This window comes from Epinephelus fuscoguttatus, linkage group LG17, assembly GCF_011397635.1.
Source record: "Epinephelus fuscoguttatus linkage group LG17, E.fuscoguttatus.final_Chr_v1".
Lineage (NCBI taxonomy): Eukaryota > Metazoa > Chordata > Actinopteri > Perciformes > Serranidae > Epinephelus > Epinephelus fuscoguttatus.
In genome coordinates this window covers 13547215-13566868 of record NC_064768.1, presented here as the reverse complement: position 1 = coordinate 13566868, position 19654 = coordinate 13547215, and the positions used below count along the sequence as shown (strand labels likewise).

At 38.8% G+C, this 19654-nt stretch overlaps 2 protein-coding genes across 2 annotated transcripts in view; both read left to right on the top strand.

The window, feature by feature from the left end:
* Positions 1 to 1910, top strand: part of LOC125904367 (uncharacterized) — a 34790-nt gene extending 32880 nt beyond the window's left edge. The window contains exons 21-23 of the mRNA XM_049601720.1: positions 300 to 459; positions 1264 to 1331; positions 1647 to 1910. Of these exons, the coding sequence (XP_049457677.1) occupies positions 300 to 459; positions 1264 to 1331; positions 1647 to 1910 (492 nt within the window). The remainder of the gene's footprint in view (positions 1 to 299; positions 460 to 1263; positions 1332 to 1646) is intronic.
* A 6800-nt stretch (positions 1911 to 8710) lies between these two features.
* The window catches only part of LOC125905104 (zinc finger MYM-type protein 4-like), an 18277-nt gene continuing 7333 nt past the window's right edge, over positions 8711 to 19654 (top strand). Inside the window, exons 1-17 of the mRNA XM_049602965.1 lie at positions 8711 to 8892; positions 9149 to 9378; positions 9640 to 9741; positions 11405 to 11646; positions 11804 to 11984; positions 12222 to 12416; positions 12814 to 12964; positions 13117 to 13232; positions 13554 to 13694; positions 14248 to 14398; positions 14517 to 14689; positions 16257 to 16392; positions 16600 to 16719; positions 16827 to 16864; positions 17028 to 17145; positions 17334 to 17446; positions 18041 to 18230. Coding sequence (XP_049458922.1) covers positions 8769 to 8892; positions 9149 to 9378; positions 9640 to 9741; positions 11405 to 11646; positions 11804 to 11984; positions 12222 to 12416; positions 12814 to 12964; positions 13117 to 13232; positions 13554 to 13694; positions 14248 to 14398; positions 14517 to 14689; positions 16257 to 16392; positions 16600 to 16719; positions 16827 to 16864; positions 17028 to 17145; positions 17334 to 17446; positions 18041 to 18230 — 2521 coding nt within the window. The 5' untranslated portion in view covers positions 8711 to 8768. The remainder of the gene's footprint in view (positions 8893 to 9148; positions 9379 to 9639; positions 9742 to 11404; positions 11647 to 11803; positions 11985 to 12221; positions 12417 to 12813; positions 12965 to 13116; positions 13233 to 13553; positions 13695 to 14247; positions 14399 to 14516; positions 14690 to 16256; positions 16393 to 16599; positions 16720 to 16826; positions 16865 to 17027; positions 17146 to 17333; positions 17447 to 18040; positions 18231 to 19654) is intronic.

Here is a 19654-nt window from a genome sequence, read left to right as displayed (position 1 = left end):
GCTCTGATGTTGCAATGCAGTTAGTGGTCCAGTTCTTGCCAGAGGTATTGGTCAGGGCTCTGTGCAGGCCAGTCAAGTTCTTCAACACCAAACTTGAAAACTCAGACCTGGCTTTGTGCAATGAAAGCCCATTATTGTCTGGAAAATGTAACTGTGTGCTGTAGCACTAAGATTTCCCATTGATTGGACCTAAGGAGCCCAAAGCAAGGCACTGAGGCGCTGACGAAAAGTTTTAGTGAATAAGATTGTTCTCCTGCAACATCCCTGATAATCTGTTTTCTTTTTCTGTTATTCTGCAGAAAACCAAGACATCCCATCAATGCACCCTGTGCAAGGCATTGCGGCCAGTGTCAGAGATGAGTGATTACACAACTGATGATAAAGTGGTGGAGCTCTTCTGCAACCGGTACTGTGTGACGTCATACAAGCTATGTCCTGTAACTGGAAACAGGCCTCAAGGTACTGGACAATAAGTTTGTCAAAATGGCATTTTGTCTTGATCCCCATTCTCCTCTTTTTACTCCTCTCTCTCCCCGACTCCTTATTCAGGCTGAAAATAGCACTGCATTAAAAAACACCACCCTTTGGTGTGTGTGGTTTGCTGCAAGAAGCAATATAACTATGTGACCTACTTACTAACTTAGGGTAGAAGCACAATTATCAAGGAAAAATTACCAAATCAACAAAATTTGCAGGTCTACAAAATCAAGCAGGTAAAAACACACTGCTTTTAAAACACGGTTTTGTATGAGGCCTTGTATGAGGCCTTGTATGAGGACATGCAGCAAAAGGCCACAGGCTGGAGTTGAACCCGGGCTGCTGCGGCAACACCCTTGTACATGGGGCGCCTGCTCTACCACTAAGCCACTGACGCCCCATAAAACAGGTTTTTCAAAGAATGTGAATCACTGCAACCACGATATGTCCTTGAGCATACAGTTATAAATGTGCACAGAAAATATGAAGCTGATTGGTCCTGTAGTTTGCAAGATTAGGTGCGGACAGAAAGATAGACACACTCACCCACACACGACCAAACTTATAATCCCCTCCCCATAAATATGTCTTCCTATAAGAAGTTATCATGTTTATACATAGATAAACTCTTAAAATGTCCTTATATTTGTTTAAAGCTACTTTATAGGGTGTTAGAAACCATATATTTAATGTTTATATCATGCCTGTAAATGCTAAATAATTAGTGTAGTACAATACCTGTATTTGTAGTAAACTTAATCGCATGTTTCTGATTTCTCTTTTCAGAGGAAAAAAGCTCAGATGGTTTGAAAAAGTGGAGAAGAAGCAAACAATCGAAACAAGGACTGAATTTTGTGAGTATATTTAATACAATAATAATTACATTTCATGGTGTGATAATAAAAATATGAATGTCTTTATTTCCTCTTATTATGTTTATTGTGTGTACCAAACACCAAGGCAAATTTCTTGTGAGTGCACACCTGGCAATCAGCCTTATTCTGATTCTGATGAAGATGTGAGTTAACTCTGCTCCACATTAGGGCTACGTAAAGCAGACGTAGTATTTGCTTACTTGATATAATGTTTTAAATTAATCTAAGCAGGGTTGCTTTGAAGTCAAGGGACGGCTTCTGATCACTGTACCATAACTGCGCATCATCCCACAGGAGGAAGTGGAGTTCAGCGCAGACTCCACTGTAAACAAAAATGATGCATCTGCAGCTGCTGTATCAGACACTACGGTGACACTCGTCATTGCAAGTTCAAAATTAAGCAAAACCTGTTGTACCTGTGAAAAGAGTGTGCCGAGAGGAGCCACAGTGTACAAGCTGAAGAGCTCACAAGAGGTCTTCTGCTCGACCATATGCCTCTTTGAAAGGCAACCCCACATCAAATTAGGCACAAAAACCTGCTACAACTGCTTCCAGTAAGTCCAGGATATTTTTCTCCATGCTCTTCTGTGCCTGTATGTTTGCTTTGTTTGGTGTGTTCATTTGTACTAAAGGGAGAATCAATCTAAAATTTAAATAATAACATGCACGTTTTTTAACACAGTTCAACAAAGCTGAGCAGATAAGCAAAAAAATCTTTCAAATCTGGAAAGAAGCACCAAAATTTGACTGAGTGTACCTCCTGGGTCATTCTTTTGAAAAATCCCATTAGCCACGTAAATTTCAAAATGGCTGCCATTTTTAAAGATGGCAGCCATTTCAACCATCTTTTATGACAGAACTTCATTTTCTGGGCCAGTTTCAATGATTCTGGTGTCAAATGAAAGGTTTTTGAACTATGGGAAATTCAAATTTATACATCAGAAATCCTTTTTATATCTCTTTATGCCATTTACTCAGCAGCAAAACGTTTATTAGAAATGTACTAGTGATGGGCAAAGCAGTTCTTTAGATGTTACTGAATCACTAGAGACATTTCATTAAAAAGATTTGTTCAAAACATTCGTTCACCAAATCATTCAGTGCTTGGCGGGAGGAGCCCTGACTGTGTACTGTGTAGTCCGACTCACTCTCTCTCCATTGCTGCTGCTGCTGCTGCGTCTGCCCTGCACTGGTGAGTCTCATTACTGGCCAGCCTAACTGGCAGCTCTGGCTATTTTACCATTTACTGGCTAAGGTCAGTTCAACCATTACTTTCTGCTATTGGCTAGGTTTCTGACTTCAATACTATTGGTTCTGTGGTGTTGTTAATTCAAGTGTACTTTTGGCTTACTAATGCCAGTAAACAGTTTCTGGTTGGTAAACTGGAATGGCTAGCCTAGCTTGTTTTAAGTGCTCAATATGCAACTCCCAGGATATTGTGCCACATTTGGCTTCTTTCTGTAAAAATTCTGAAAAAATGCAATTGTGTAGTACAGCAATAAATAATTCACAAAGCTGCAAAGCCTGCCATAAAAACTGGACATGCAGTGTTTTTCCCATTCCCCGCTTCTTCCGCTGCTTCTTCCTCACCTTTCCGCACTCCTTTTTCGCTCCTTCTTTTGTTTCTTGTTTCCTTTCTTCCTGACTGTATAGCCCATGTTATGTAGTTAATTTATGTCTCACTTCATTTCTCAGTGTTCTTAACTGTTTTGCTGTCATCGCGCTTTCTTCACTTCACTTTTCTTTGACACACTGTGCCTCAAAAACAAGCTTGTGATAAACACTTTCGTGCACAGCCAGACATAGATGTGGGTCAAACAAAAATTAAATGAAATTTAAATTGGAGCTAGAACATAAAATGAGTCTTTGTGTCACTGTTAGGTACATGTCAATAAAACAGTCTTTTTCTGCCCAGGATGAGCGCCTCCACCATGTCTGGCTCGGTGGATGTTAGGAATATGGTAGAAGAACTTGCCCACACTGGCCTCGTTAGTAATTGAACGTGGTCAAACACATAGCATTTTCAGAAATCAGGATTGAATTTGCAGTGTAATGGGAAAAAATAACATGTTTGTGATTTTGTGCTCTTTTAGCTCAACACAAGAGTTGTGCTGTATGCTTTTAAAATTCTGAAAACTAATTTTTCTTAAGCCAATCATAGAAGAAAAAACAAAAGTTTCTTGTGTAAATAAATTTAAACTTCTCCTTTTCTGTTCTTTCTTCCTTCACAGTCCAGATAGAAATGATGTGCTTTGTTTCACATGACATTCCTGAAGTTTTCCTCCTGCTATATAGCTCTTTTTTTCTCATTCTTCTTTTAGGGTTATTTTTTTTCCTTCCTTTCTTTTTCTTCCACTTTTTTTCCCTCTCTTTTCTTCTCTTAAACAGCTGTATGATCTAGATCAGTGTTTCTTCTTCAATCCACTCTAGACATCTTCTGTGCCTCTCAATACAATAAATTCTTAAAAACAATCATTGAAAAGATGTCTGTGTTATTGGACAATTTAAAACAATCACTTCTCTTCCCTATATGAAAATGGACAAAACAGATCTTGGTGTATGTTGAATAAAAACAGAGCCCTCAGTCAACCTGCTTCTCAGTCCAAAGAGTACATGCAAATTTGCCTGTAGCTAACACTAATAATTACTTTTTGTCACTGCTTTTTGTACATTTATGTCATTTTCATTTGAAAAATTGTATGTTCAAGGAAACTTTTTTCATTCTTATGAGAAGAATCCTAACAAGGCCTTTGTCTTTTCTGTCTCACTTTCCGACTTCCTCCTCCTCTTTCTGTTCTCCTCTTCTTCTCCTTCCCTTGTTCCCTTCTTCTTTTCTGTCCAGTCTTCTGTTTATTTGTCTCCTATCCTTTCTTTTTCTCTCTTTCTTTCCATTCTTTGTTTCTTCTTACACAGCTGTGTAAACAATATTGTCCTTTTTTAGATAATTTATGTTTTTTATAACACTGTCTAGACATGTCAGTCTGTCAGGCAATTAAATTTTGCACATAAGAGGCTAATTATTAAATTTTAAATCAGTACAACTTTGTGTCACTGTACAATGTAAATGATCTCTCTCTGTCTTCAGATGATGAACAGACCAGCCATGATTGGGGAAATGAATACATGAGTGGTGCAGCATTTCAAGTCTTTAAATGTACTACATTTTATGAAAAAATCAGTGCTGTTGAGTCAAGAACAAATGATGTCAACTTTTAAAATCAGATTTAACAAATGTTTTTCAGTGTAAATCAAAACATAATTACTTCAGATGTGAGTTTGCATGTTTTATGTCTTTTGATCTATAGCCACAATGTCTGTTTTAAATTGTCTGCCTCCTGTTTATGTTAAATCTGAACTAGTGATTTATTAAAGAAAATGATCTACTGAAAGGTTAACTTTTTTCAGTTGAAGTATAAGTCTAATAAATGAGGCTTTTATAACTTTAGGAGTTTTTTCTTTCCTCCTCTGACTCAGGCTGTTTCTTTTAAGATTCACAGTCTATCTGCATTAATATCTCCATCCACTGGATTAAAATAGTTTTTATTTACCTGTTGCCATGAATTTAAGCTCCATTGATAAATTTTTGTTACTCAGGACATACTCAGGTGACTGAAATCAATCAGCTTTAAGGTTTGAGTTTCATTCAAATAAATCATCCATTTTATCATTTGTTAATCATGGAATGCTCTGTATTTAATAGTGAATTATTTTTCAAAACTGTCAAATACTATCAGAGCTCCAAATGTTGTGCACATACATGTTTGGCCATTATTGAAATAAAATGTATAATTAGTAACATAGATGAAGCATCCAGGAACTATCATTGAGATATAACATAAAAGAAATGTGGTCATTAACCACAGTGCATTTGATCAGTAAAAGACAATTTGAGAAAATCAGAGTGCTGTTTAATCATGTACATGATGTATTTAAAAGCAAACTGTACAGATGAATTTTCCGTGTCCAACCAAAATCTGACAGTGAAACAATGTCTATTTCTCATTGATCTAACAGCCTGTAGCCAGATGTTTGTTTCTCCACCTTTTTTTATCAATAATAATGAACAAATAAATGGTTACTTTCTTAAAATACTGCCTGACCATCTCTTCCATAAAAGGAGCAACATGATATATTTAATATTTTATTAATCCTCTGCTGTCTTTACCTCTGTTACTGAGTCATTTCAGCAGGCATGTAAATAAGGCTAAAATCTGTTTTTATTTATGGAGAATGCTTGTCAGAGCATGTGAAGGTCTTGAACCCATCGGTGTATTCAGGTCTGACTTCATAATCTGCAGCCCATTTTCATTCAGTTTATTTCAGAGGTGAATTTCATTTCCGAGGAACTACCAATGAAAGATAGCCCGACTGAGCACAAAAAGGAAAGATGATGATAATAAATGTATGATTATCTTTGTCATTATACACACAATATATTAATTATTAATCAGTGACAGCTCGTCCTGCTGAATGATCAGAACACATGTGAATGCTTCCGGTCTGCGATATCAGCCTGAAATGTACTCATTATAAATGAATGCTTTTTTTTAAATCAGGCATATAAATCTCTATGGGTTCAATTGTAGCGTCTTTTCTATCCAACCAGCAGTATAATTATGTGCTCCTGATGGTGATTTCATGTAAATGTTCTTACTTTGTGTGTTCATGCGTTTAGGTGGTAATGTAAATCATGGACATTAAATGTGTTGTATTTTTCTCAAAATGTTTAATAAATCATCAACTGTCCCAGAAATAGTGTTTACTGAAACTCATTTTGTTATTCCGACATCATGAGCAGCGCCACTCGCTGATCACATTAAGATCAACATGGCTAGTTTCCAAAGGCTGATCCAAATTTTATTTATAACTATAAAGTTGACCATAGTCTCAAATTCCACCCTTTCTATGGATATTCTCTACCATTAACCATGCATGGCGTGAAAAATGAAGGCACAGGAGCAGAGCTCCATGATAAAATCATTTTTTGTCATCCCATCACGCTATAAATCCAGATCAATTATCTAAAATAAAAGAGCGATTTCTGATATTATACAGATCTTGTTATCATCACTGTTATTAATATCGTATCTCATCTTCTGTGTGTTTCTCCTGATATCGTTGTAGTGCTTTCAAGATGAAATATCTCATACTGTCAGTTGACTGTCAAACTTGTATGACAAGACCAGCCACTTCTCATGGGAGACAACTGCAGCCTAATTATGCATGCTGACACCGTAGTCATATTTGAGAGGACCTCCCCGTGTCAATGCCCAAATGCCCCCAATATATACTGAAAACAACAACAAAAATGTTCAGGTCAGGTCAAAGCAGTGATATATGATGCATTGTATTAAGTTGTAGGGTATGCCTGCATTTAATCAGAACACAAAATGAATTTCCACTTAGCTATAATAAAATGTTTTCTGATTAAGACTGACAATGACTCAGTGAATACCTTACTCAGTTTTATTTGATTAATGGTAAAACAGGTCTCTGTCTACATTCAAAGGTATTTATGTGGGCAAACTGATGAAAAGTAGTCTGTTGATGACCACAGTGGATTGTTCAGTCATTCATTCATTCATTCATCTTCTAACCGCTTCATCCTCTTGAGGGTCGCGGGGGGGCTGGAGCCTATCCCAGCTGACATCGGGAGAGAGGCAGGGTACACCCTGGACAGGTCGCCAGACTATCGCAGGGCTGACACATAGAGACAAACAACCATTCACGCTCACATTCACACCTATGGACAATTTAGAGTTACCAATTAACCTAGTCCCCAATCTGCATGTCTTTGGACTGTGGGAGGAAGCCGGAGTGCCCGGAGAGAACCCACGCTGACACGGGGAGAACATGCAAACACCGCACAGAAGGGCTCCCACGCCCAGGATCGAACCGGCAACCCTCTTGCTGTGAGGCGACAGTGCTAACCACCACACCACCATGCCGCCCTTGTTCAGTCATTGTAGAGCCAAATTAATTCAAATTTACCCATTTAACGGGTCACTTCAGCCATCATCACAACAATTGCCCCCCCTGAGAAATTTGGCAGGAGCCGCCACTGATTTCCGACTTCTGTTTATATATAAGTAAATATGCTGAACCATTGCAATGGATTCAGAGTTTGCAGTGACGCCAATTATGTTCCGCCTCGTTAGTTCACTGCACGGAGCGTTTAACCTGGCAACAACTGCAGCCGGCTCAAATGTGATTGGTCAATATCACGCGGACTATAAACAGCCTAGCACCGGAAACCAGGGCTCCTCCGCTCTTCTTCCGGAGGCAAGATCTCCGGGGTTTGCCTACAAACTACATGCATACACACTGAATGTACAGTCTGTAACGTTATATAGAGACTATAAAGTGACTGGCATTACTTCTCATTGTTGGGAATAAACAGACTGCTAGGGAACATTTTATGTTGTTGTTCCCTCGGGAGTTGTGATTTATGAGTGTGGAGTTAGCATGTTCTCCCCGTGTTCCAGTGATTATTTTGAGGCGTACTTTCGTCCCATCCCACCATCAATATATGTATGTAACATAGAGTCACTGGCCACTTTGTCAGTGGCCATTCCCCTCAGCCCCTTGTTGCTCGGCAGCCTCAGCCTCTCTTCTTGCTTTCTCTTCTTCCAAAACCTGCAACTGTTCCTCTGTATATTCTGTCTCAAATAAAGAAGGTTCTGGGTCTTGGTTAATATAAAAGAAATCATCATCGTCATCCACCAGAAAGTCTACCATGATCAGCAGTCGGCTTCTTCTCAACAAACTTGTTTTGATGACGGGAGTAACTGCACTAAACATACGCTGTTTGAAATCAGTCCGCCCAGCAAGTACTGTATGTCTGGAATGTAGTTCCGGCTGTGCATTTGGCTTCAAAACAACTCTGTCTCGTAATATTACATTATTATTTCATAGCATGGTGAATGTGTTAGGTACAGTTCTCCACAAGAGCGTTTGGAAGTCATTTGATGGTGTATTTGATTAGTTTTGAGGGAGAGAGGGGCCGTTCCGTTCACCTCCGTTTTGTGCGCTGAGCAGCAGGCACCTCTGCCCCACCAATCTCAGAACAGCAGGAACTGATTAGACTCACAAGTCAGTCTTTAGACGCTTTGCTTAACTAAAGACTGATGTCTTTCTCCCTAATTTTGTGTTTAGATGGGCAGATACAATTTCAGAATTGTGACATTATGACAAGTCACCCAACATTAGTTTGATTGATATTACCTGGAGTAAATAATATTAGGAAAAAAGTTGGGGTTTTTTTCCTGAAAATTTATAAAAATGGAATAATCTGCTTTTGCAAATGAATTCTTCATATGTAGTAAGCATTCTATAAATGTCACATCTGATTCTGCCCTGTTTCTCACATTGTTATCTATATTCCTGCAGAAAAGTGAGACACCTCAGCTGTGCCCCATGTGCCAGACGTCCCATCAGTTGTCAGACATGGTAGAAAATAAAAACGATGAGGGCAGGTTGGATTTCTTCTGTAGCAGCAGGTGTCTGATGGTACACAAGGCTCAGTCTTCCACCGTGTCAGGTGCTGCACTTTCATTTTTTTTCCTACTCTCTCCACTGCCATTATTTGCATTGCTAATAACATACTACATACTTTTGGACTGAATTGAGAAACCTTTTTGCAAAAATGTTCTGAGAAGTTCATATTTTATCATTTTATTTTCAATAAAAGTAGGTTGTAACCATTTAGCACATTTAGCATTTATAGAAAAAAATATATGAGCTTTGCCTGCCTACTGTGCATTATCATTTGTCTCATTTTTACTGTGTCTTTATAGGAAAGAACAGCCCAACACCTGATGCATCCTCAGTTGAAGAGATAAACATTAAAGAAGTGAAGCCATTGCTTGAAGAGAACGACATTAAAGAAGTGAAGCCATTGCTTGAAGAGAGTGACATTAAAGAAGTGAAGCCATTGCTTGAAGAGAACGACATTAAAGAAGTGAAGCCATTACTTGAAGAGAACGACATCAAAGAAGTGAAGCCATCGCTACCATATTTGGACTGTGTGAGTATTATCTATAATAACTGAAGTACACCAATTTAAGGCACATGTCCAATTTGAGCAGCCACAGCATAAATATGGTCTCTACTACTTTTTGTAGCGATGGATGGGAATGTACTGTGCAGCAATATGAACGTAGTGTGTACAAGTGAGGGGGTAGATATGCTGAATTATACAGCAGTTAGTCATCACAATTCTCCACACAGACTGCTCTGTCGTAAATGTTGTGCAGCTAATCTGTTTCTCTCGTCACCTCTCATGAAGATTAAAGAAGAGCCCATCGATGAGGAGTACAACCAGAATCTCCCATCCTCCATTTCCACAGATGACATCAAGGATGAGCCTAAGGCAGGAGATGTGACCAAGGTAAGAAACATGATACAGTTCATGGGAGATAGAAAACCTTTTTTCTTAAAAAAAAAAAAAAAAAAAAAAAAAAAAGCTTGTGTTGTATATATCTATCACCATAAGGCAGATTTATGAGTTGACATACATTACATTTAAGTTCAGCACTGACAGTGTTAACCTACAGCTAAGTGTACTTATGTCCCTGTTTTCTGTTCTGTTCTGTTTTGTTTTGTTTTTTATTATGTATCATGACCCTTGTATGTTTTAATGGCTCTTAACACCATGCCGGAGGACTACGGTTGGAAACTAGCCTTTGGCTAACACTGGCACATCTATAGTAATGTATGTTTAATGTGCGCTGTCCTCTTTAAATAAATAAATAATAATAATAATAATAATAAGTATGCAAATATCATAGACTGTGTATAAATTTGGACATTTTGTCCCCACTTAACCCTCACTGTACAAAAATGAGGCCAAAATATCCCAGATACGGCTGCTGCCATCTTGTGCTGGTGACCTCATTTGGAGCCAGAGTCTGCGCAGTAGTGATCTCTGTGGTGTCGAGTTCGTGACCAAACACCCCTATGACCAATCCAAGCAGTGCCATTGAGCACAGAGCACACAGATCAGTACACATAGCTGTCAATCATGATGTCAAACCTCATTTTTATAGTGTCAAGTAACATACTGCAGCATGATAAAAACTACCTGAAATGACAGAAACCATCTTTGGAAAAAAAAATATATATTTGACGTGTACTTGTGAGTTTTTAGTTTGGCTTATGTCCCATTTACTAACATGGAGGGGACGGGCTTTATGACCTATACTGCAGCCAGCTACCAGAGGGCAGTTGAGACATTTTGGCTTCACTTTAGGGGAGCTGTCATGTCATCTATCTTTTTTATACAGTCTATGTTAAGTACAGATAGCAGATAGTTCATTTCACTGCATTTGAAACAAGCCTTTCTCATCATTACTGTCTGAAATGACTGTTACATTATTTCTTTAGTTCAATAATAAATATCTTTAACATAGATTCTGTTAATGTGTCTTCACCTTAAAGGTTCTGTATATGACATTCAGAGCATTAACATAGCAGCAAACAACTATTCACTATGTGAAGATATAGTGGAGTGATGTCGTCCTGAGCAGAGAATGATGAAAGGCTACCCTGTGTTTCATAATCTCTTCTCTGTCTCATATTTTGGTCGACAGCAAGGCCACATGTACAAGTTTGTGCATGTGACTCCTTGTGTGAATCCCATCAACTAGCTATTGGCCACCATACTGCACTGCACTGCACTCAGAGAGCAGTAACGCCCACCTTCCGGTTCTCCCCAGGTTAACACTGTTAGCTCTGTCAACACTGTTGTGTTAGTGCTGTTTTCACTATAACCATTAGCTGCTAGCCACCAGCACAGCCACCTCCATGTTGAGAACCATGTGCAGACAATCCCAGATCATATGCTTTGACTGTTGTGCACAGCTTCTTTAAACAATAATTGATTTAATAGTAATATGAAAAGCATTTCAGATGATGTTGTCATCACTGATACTGATGAGGAAAATGGTAAAAGAGACACACTAGTAGACATTTAAACATGTATCTAAATGTCCACCAGGTTCCTGACAACTACACAATCACTGTGCATCATCTCACTGTTTTGTCTTTGACAGGTGGACTTGCAGATCGGTTCAGTCTTTTCTTTGACAGAAGACTCGTCAACGGCCACAACACCAGCGCCCAGTCTCACCCACATGGATTTGCCTGCGTCATGCTCCAACTGCAAACAGGTCCTGATAGATGGAGAGACTGTTTATCAGAGGAAGGGCCACGCTGACATCTTCTGCTCCTCTTCCTGCCTTTTGAAATTTTACCAAATGAAGCAAGTTAAGAAGACGTGCCACTTCTGCCTTCAGTGAGTCATGAAGTATTTTGTTTAATTTGGTGATCAGTATCAATAAGGACTTATTTTTTAATGTCTTTTAGCTTAACTCATCTCAGCTGTATCTACACATTTTTAGTGTTTAAGATTGCAGAGGATTAACTGATCTCATCCTTTTTTGTACTTCTAGAGGGATAGCACAGCGTCAGGACATCCTCCAGGCCCCAGTGGATAATGATGGGACGAAGAAGGATTTCTGTAGCCAGACCTGCCTGTCTTCCTTCAACTACAAGAAAATCATGTCAACCAAAATACCCCTCGTACCACTCGCGTCACATTCACAATGCAGCATGTGCAGCAGATATTGCATTGTAAGAGACAATGGAACAGATTCCAAAAGATCACATTATATTTTATGTTTCTTTATTGTAATAATGACATATTTAGAAGAAATGTTTTCCTTGATAGTGCATCTTTTTACAACAAAAGCTTTAAAAAGTTTACTGCACGAACATTTTATCTCACTGCCCTTTGTTATCCAGATTTATATGAATTGAAATGAGTATGAGGTATGGTTGACACACTGTCCTGTCTTTATCCTTCTGCAGAGCAAACATGAGATCATAAGACATGATGTCGTCCACAAGATCTGCAGCGACACCTGTTTTCTCCGCTTCTGCAACATAAACAACTTGTCCATCTGTGAGAACTGTCACTCCAGCTGCAGCAAACCTCTCATGCTCAGTACGGAGGACGGTAACAAAAAACTCTGCGATGCAGAGTGTCTGGCTCAATTCAAGCAGGTAACAGAATCCTAAAACATCTTAAAATTTCATAGGATATTTTTTTAAACATCTTTAACTTTTGGATGTCTTTTGGAGTTACTTTTAAAGGCTGGTGGCAGTGTCTAGTTTAGTTCTTTGTTTATTTTTATGAGAATGAAACATGTAGATAAAAGGTAATGATAGGAAAAAATAAAATGGTATTTAAGGTTCATGCTTTGCAAAAATAAAAACGCTGTGAAAAAACAACAAGAACAAACATGAAAGAACTTTTGTAAAAACATTCATATGTTATCCACTGTTTCAGTTGAATATCTCGCTGCTCTACAAGTTGTTCTAGATGAGATTCTAGATCCCCTGAGTTACGCTGAGTCTGTGAATGGACTCAATATTCTCTCTGTGCTGTTTTTATTTGCAGAAAATCAAAACCCAGCAGCCGTGTTCCATGTGCCAGAGCTCCCATTTAATGTCAGATATGTTTGAAAACAAAAACAGTGAGGACGTAGTGGAGCTCTTCTGTACCTACAGCTGTGTGATGGCATCCAAGATCCAGGCTGTCAGCGCATCAGGTACTGGACGATAACTTGCTCCCATGAAACCTCAGAGCTATGTCTCCTCTCTGAGGTGGTTCATTACAAACGTGTTATGTTAGTATTTGTGGTATTCTTAATTGATTTTGCCATTTGGCTGAGTTTCTGTCATGAAAATCTTTTCTCCTCAGGTATTCCACTGAATTGTGACCACTGTGGTAAGACTACACTACCAGCCTGCCACCTCGCCATGTCGGATTTTTCCGTCAAAAACTTTTGCACTCTAACCTGTGCTATGTCTTTTAAGGTAAATCCACCTGAAGCTTATACATCATTCAAAACTCTAAACATTATGTACACTTATCCTACCAACAAAAGTACCAATACAGGTTGTTCCTCTGTGCCAAAGGCCCTCACTATAGCCCCAAAGCTATTAAAAAAAAAAACATAAAGAAGCCACACTGTTCCATTGGGTGACATGTTCCTTCATTATAATTAATTAACATGGCCAGGGTACTTTGTTGTAGAACATCACTTCACTCTTTGACCAAATTACATTAGACACTACCATATTTATTTTATACAAGTTTAAAACCTTTGCATATTGTTTTGTGTTTTTGTGCCACAGGAGAGCCAAAATGACCTGACGGCTAACTCAACAGGAGCTGCTGACCAAACCCAGATTGATTACCACAAACCACCAGAAAAGCTGCCATGTGCCCAGTGTCGCCGCATCATAAAAGCTACACCCAAAGTCATCCAAAAGAAGGTGTGTTGGGTCTCAAGTAAAAGCTGTCAGGCTGTGATGTTGTAACATCAGTGTAAGGCAGGTTACTTTGAAAATGTAATACATTGCATATTACTACTTACTTTCATTTGAACGTTCTGGGTTACTTTACAATATTACTGTCTGTGTAGAGTAATGCTTTACTGATTGCACTACTTTTATGTTACTTTCACCAAAATAACTGGAGAAGTATGACAAACCATTATTAGAGGGAAGACGGTGGTGTTGTTTCATACCAGGTAACAAAAGCACTGAAATACAAGTTTACTGCAGTTCATTAAAATTCCAGTGGTGGGTGAAATTGTATAGCGAAATGAAGGCTGTTCTCCAAAGCACAGATCTGGCCCGTTTGTGCATTCACATGCAGCGGTTACCACTTTGTATAGAACAATTAAATAGCCTAGACTTTTATAAAGAAATGAACATGAATTGAAGTATAAACTTCTTACTGTGGTATATTAGAAATAATAATATACACTATCACATTTGTGTGAGTGTGTGATTTAAAAAACACTGTGTGTGTGTTTGTTCACAGGGCAAAATGAATTTTGTGTGTAGCCTTGCCTGTTCTCAAGAGTTCAAGAGGGTCAACAACATCATGGGCAAGTGTGAATACTGTAAGAATGAGAGGATCATCACAAACGTCAAGAAGGTTGACAGCAAAGACTGCTACTTCTGCAGTGACGGTAAGGGGTCACACTGAAGTGTCTAATGCAGGACTTTGTAGCCTAGTTTGTGCTGTGCACTTGTCAGTTATTGTAAATAATATTCTTACAAATATTACTATTCTTTCTCTCCTCCCAGGCTGTCTGAGGCTCTTCCAACATGAGCTGGAGAAGAAGTGGGGCGAACACTGCGCCTCGTGTGCTTACTGCTTCTCCATCTCTAAGACACTGGTGACAGCAAAGTATGAAGGCATTGACGAGGAATTCTGCTCCGAAGAGTGCAGCTCAAATTATAACATGCTCCTCTGTCGTGTAAGTAGAGGTGGAAGTTCACCCACTGCACAAAAAAACCTGCCCATTGTAGATAATGTAGCATTCAAGCTTCAGGTGACTTATTTCCTGTTCTGCTTTTTTGTACTCTGCATGTTTGTATTAGCGCAAGGTAAGTAATGTCAACTTTAGATTAGATCATATAAATCACACTATAAAATTACAGTTATTTAATTTTAAAAAATTAAATCTCTAGACCAGTGGTTCCCAACTGGTGGGTTGCGGTCCAAAAATGGGCCGCGGGTCCACTCTGGATGGACTGCAAGTTACTAGCAAATGTGTCAAGTAGGGCTGACCCAAAAAAAATCGAAGCTTCGTTCGATTGCACAGGATTCGATTGTGAATTTTTTTTTTTTTTTTTTTTTTTTTTTTTAATATTTGGCCCTTTTTTTTCTCCTCCTGTTTTTTTGGGGGGACCTTGAACGCAACACCATCTCCGACAAGGCATCAAAATAATGATAAGAGTTACTGACTAACAGTTATCATCTTCCTGACAGAAACCGCAAACTAGCTTAATGACATGGTCAAACACAAGTTTGACACTGAAAATGTTAAACTGTGTGGACCTTGAACTAATGACTAAGGAGATATCTGGACCCTGTGGCCGGACCAGTTGGGAACCAATGCTCTAGACCACTTAATGAATGGATTTGTGCACAGTCTTGGACATGGTTAAGGCTCCAGTGGTGCATTTGCAATCAGTATTTGATTTGGTCTGTAGACAATTTCATTTCTATTCTATTGCAAAGGCAACAGCTTTGGTCCCAGTTTACTTTCAGTTTTGGTCCCATTCAAAAACACAGTGTATACTTACAATGATTTCATGTGCATAAAATCAGACGGTGCTGAGCAAACGCTCTGTTAATTGATTCATTTTTAACCATCTGAGTGTAGACTATATTTAGACTATTTTCAGTGTTTTACCTTTCCATCAGACAGCCTTCTCCAATGGGAAACTTAAGCCCTGATATGAAAGACACCAGACTCCACTGGCAAAAACAGTAGTTTAACTCGGCAAAAGAGTTGCTAGTTTATTGTGTCCTGAATTGGTTAGTGTGTAAGGTAAAGCGGAGCAAATATTCAAATGTAGCGTACACTTACACAGATAATAATTATTTTAGGTGGCTAAAATGTGTTTTGCAGCAGCTTCTGTCCACAGCAGTACATTGGTTAGCTTGTGTGGCAGTAGATTTGGTTAATCAAAGATGAGAGCAGAGTAAAAAAAAGTACATAAAATAAGCATAACAGAAACGTCAGATAGGTCCAGCCACTGTTTTAAACTATATATCTTAAAATGTTACAGCCACAGCTGAAAATGACTCTGGACTCTGAAAAATTGTGATACACATTTCCCCATGTCATGACATTTTATAGACCAAATAATTAAGACAATAATCAGCAGACAGACTGACAATGAATGTAATTGTTAGTTGCAGCCCTACATGTATATAAACCGGCCTAAAACCTGAATATGTAAAAATGCTAATTAATCTGATGATAGCAAATAGGTGCTCTGTCCCGACAACATGTTCACTCTGCTTTCTCTCAGGTTGCCAACTGTGACACCTGTGGTCGTAACGGTAAACTGCGGCAGAGTCTTCCCATGATAGGAGAGGTCAAACACTTCTGTGACCTGAGATGTCTCCTGCATTTCTGCAATAGAAAGGTCCAGATGGTCAACAAAGGTATGTATTGCTGTTGCCATGTGATGCTTTGTTTGCCTGTTTTATTGCGTACAGCCCTGTTTATGTCTGATGTTGTGGTCCTTGTGTATCCAGAAGTAAACACGAGAGGAAATCAAATGGAGTCAAACTGGACATTTACTGGATTTTAATTACTGTAAAAAGTATTGTGAGATCAATCATTTACTCCTCTTTGTCTCCTGCCGACAGTCTCTTCACCTCCCAGATCTACAGGCACAGTGGAGTCCTCCCCCGTCATTGCTAATGTGATCTCGCTTGCTGGTGCTTTGGCCAGGCAGTCCAGTGCCTCTTCCAGCTCTGCACAGACTGGTACACACACAGACACTTCATATGCATATACCATGGAAAAACTATTACATATAATACGTTAAGATGCTTCATCTCTGTTTCTCTCACTCAAACTAATATCTCCACAGTCTCTGTCCCTGACATTCAAACAAAGGTTGTTGGACATGTAAGTTTACTCAAAAAATCAAGTCCTCCACATGATTGTCAAAAACTAACTCCTGTTCACAAAGCACATATATGAATAAGCCAAGATATTACCCATTCATGCTCCTTTTGTTGTTTTAAATATTGTTATTTGAAGTTTTTATCAATGTTTTTCTGTTCTTCAGGCCAGTATTCAAACCATCCCCACAGAGCTGAAGAACAAGTCCATGCTCTGCACACCGTTGGTCCACAACAAAGGAGTCTCCTGTACCATTCGGACTGTAGACTCAGCGGTACAGACAGGTAAAAATCACTTCCAGGATTTTAAAATGCTAAATACCAAATTGACTTTTTAGTGACTGTGACTCATTAAAAGATGCATCCAGTACTGTGTTGTTGTTTTTTTTTTCCATATAAGGCAAATAAATATATACCTTCATTTTGAAGAGTTTTGATGTTGTGTCTGGTTCTTTTGTTGTTGTTGTGTGAAGACAACGTCGGACCCAATGTCGTACCCCTGCCTGTCCCGGTGCCAGTGTACGTTCCTCTGCCGATGAACATGTACAGCCAGTACACGCCAAAGCCCATGGGCCTGCCCTTACCGGTATGAAAAACAACCTTGAACTTTGTTAACTTTGATCACATGAAACTATCAGGACTTAACCCTGCAAGAAAAATGCTCTAAATCTTTAAACTTATGGAATCTCCTAAATTGTGCTCACTTATCCACTGACCTTGTCGTGAGCAGTTTATGGAACTTGATGCATGATTCAGCTGCTTTACGGACCTGCAGCTTTCTTTTCATTAGATTTTGTAAGATTAAGTGTACTGTTTGGGTCTAATTTAATTTACACTAATTTATCTTTTCTCTGTCCGTCAACGTCAGTTGACATGAAAACACTGCCACAAAAAAATAGGATCACAATATGTCTTTATCTACTCTTGATACTAAGTTAATATTTTAAGTTATGACATTTGAAAGATTACGGGAAAAAGTATCAAGAATCTCGGTTTTAAATGAATACATTTTGGCCTCAAGCGTCTTTGTAACCATGCCTTTTAAGGTACATAACGGCACCATCCAGCCTCAATGCACTAAAAATGATTGCATGTTGGTTTGTCGGGATTAGGCAATACAGCCTTTAGGTACCACTATCAGATTTTACCGACTCCCTCTCTCACACTGTCCCTGCCACAGCTTCCTGTGCCCATATTTCTTCCTGACCCAGTGAGAAAAACTATGAAGGAGAAGATCCAGCCTGACCTGTTGGAGGGAGAGCTCAACTTGAAGTCTGAGAGAAAGAAAGTGCAAGATGAAAGAAACGAGAGAAAGGACAGAGTGGTGACAGAAGAGGCCTTAGACAGACAGGAAACTCACTCTCCAAAGGGTAAGACATTTGATAAATATGGTGGGAAGTGATGATAATATTAGTTAAACTTGAGGAAGGATAGCCAAGAGAAGGTCTTAATTTACTCACTATGTTTGTCTGATTGTGGTTAAGGGCTGCCATTTTGTAAAAAAAAAAAAAAAAATGTTTTGGTGCTTACATGTGCAGCAGAGGGCAGTGTGTTTATTGAATCAAAGTTAAAAAAAAAAAAAAAAAGAAAGAAAGAAAGAAAGAAAAAAGTTAAATGGTCTAACAGGAAAACAGTACAGCACTGATTTTAATTCTGTTCATGCTTTGCAACTCTTACCTCAGAGCACAGGATTAGCCAGAATTAAATTGAATTTTTAAAATAGACACATTGCACAGTTAGCTCAGAGCAAATCTTTATCTGCAGGTAAGAATTAAAACACATTACATTACTACCCATACAAGAAGGAACATGTGAATGTTTGCATCGCATTATCACCAGCACATATGAATATATCAGTTTAAATATTGTGAACTTCATCTGCACCTACATTCAGTATGTTTTCCAAGTTGTGAACAGTTTCTAATATAGAGCAGCTCTGTGTGAGATAACTGAGGGAGGTTGTTTTTCTGCACTGATAAAAGGTTTCGCTCATGTCCTTGAGATAGTCACATTTTTTAAAGACTGCTTCAGAGGCTATAACCCACAGTACACCCACATATGTGAGTCCTATAAATCTGTCAATGTTATCTTGATGAAACGTTTTTTGTATTTTCTCATTGTCCCTTACAGTTTTTTTTACACACTGACTGGCACACGTGGAAGTAAAAGCCAACCCGATATTCACTCTGTTTTGGCGTTTCCCCCACTATTTTGTCTTGCTATATTTGCATTTCAGTGCTGTGTCTCTTGGATGCGTGCTGCTTATGGTCTGGCAGCTGGTTTCTAGCTTCTAATAAAGCCCCACATGAGTGTTGTGGGGGTACACACCCATATACATCCCGAACACAGAATATAAGAATAAAATGAAATACTGTACAGGCAGAGGGCAGAGTGTATGAAAATACATCACCACGTACTTCTAGTGGTGATGATTGAGAGGAATTACCTCTGTATGAGTGCATTGTTTGTTTGTTTTTTAACAAGAAAGTCCTGCATTCCCTCGTCTTCTCTCAGTGAATATTGGTTCTGTGTTAGTTTGTGTGACATAATTCTGCTGCCATTTTGGCCAGGGCTTCCTTGAAATGTATTTATAGATTAGCCTCCTCTCTGATTTGATCCTAAAGGAGTACTTCACCCCCCACATGATCATTTGTATATTTATTTCTCACTCCATGTAATGTTGAATTCATAAAGAAAACTTTGTTTGTCCTGCATGCCTCCACATTTAACCTAGAATCCAAAAAAGGCGAACATTATTGATAAATCAAGCCAATCGCCTTTAACAACATCAAAA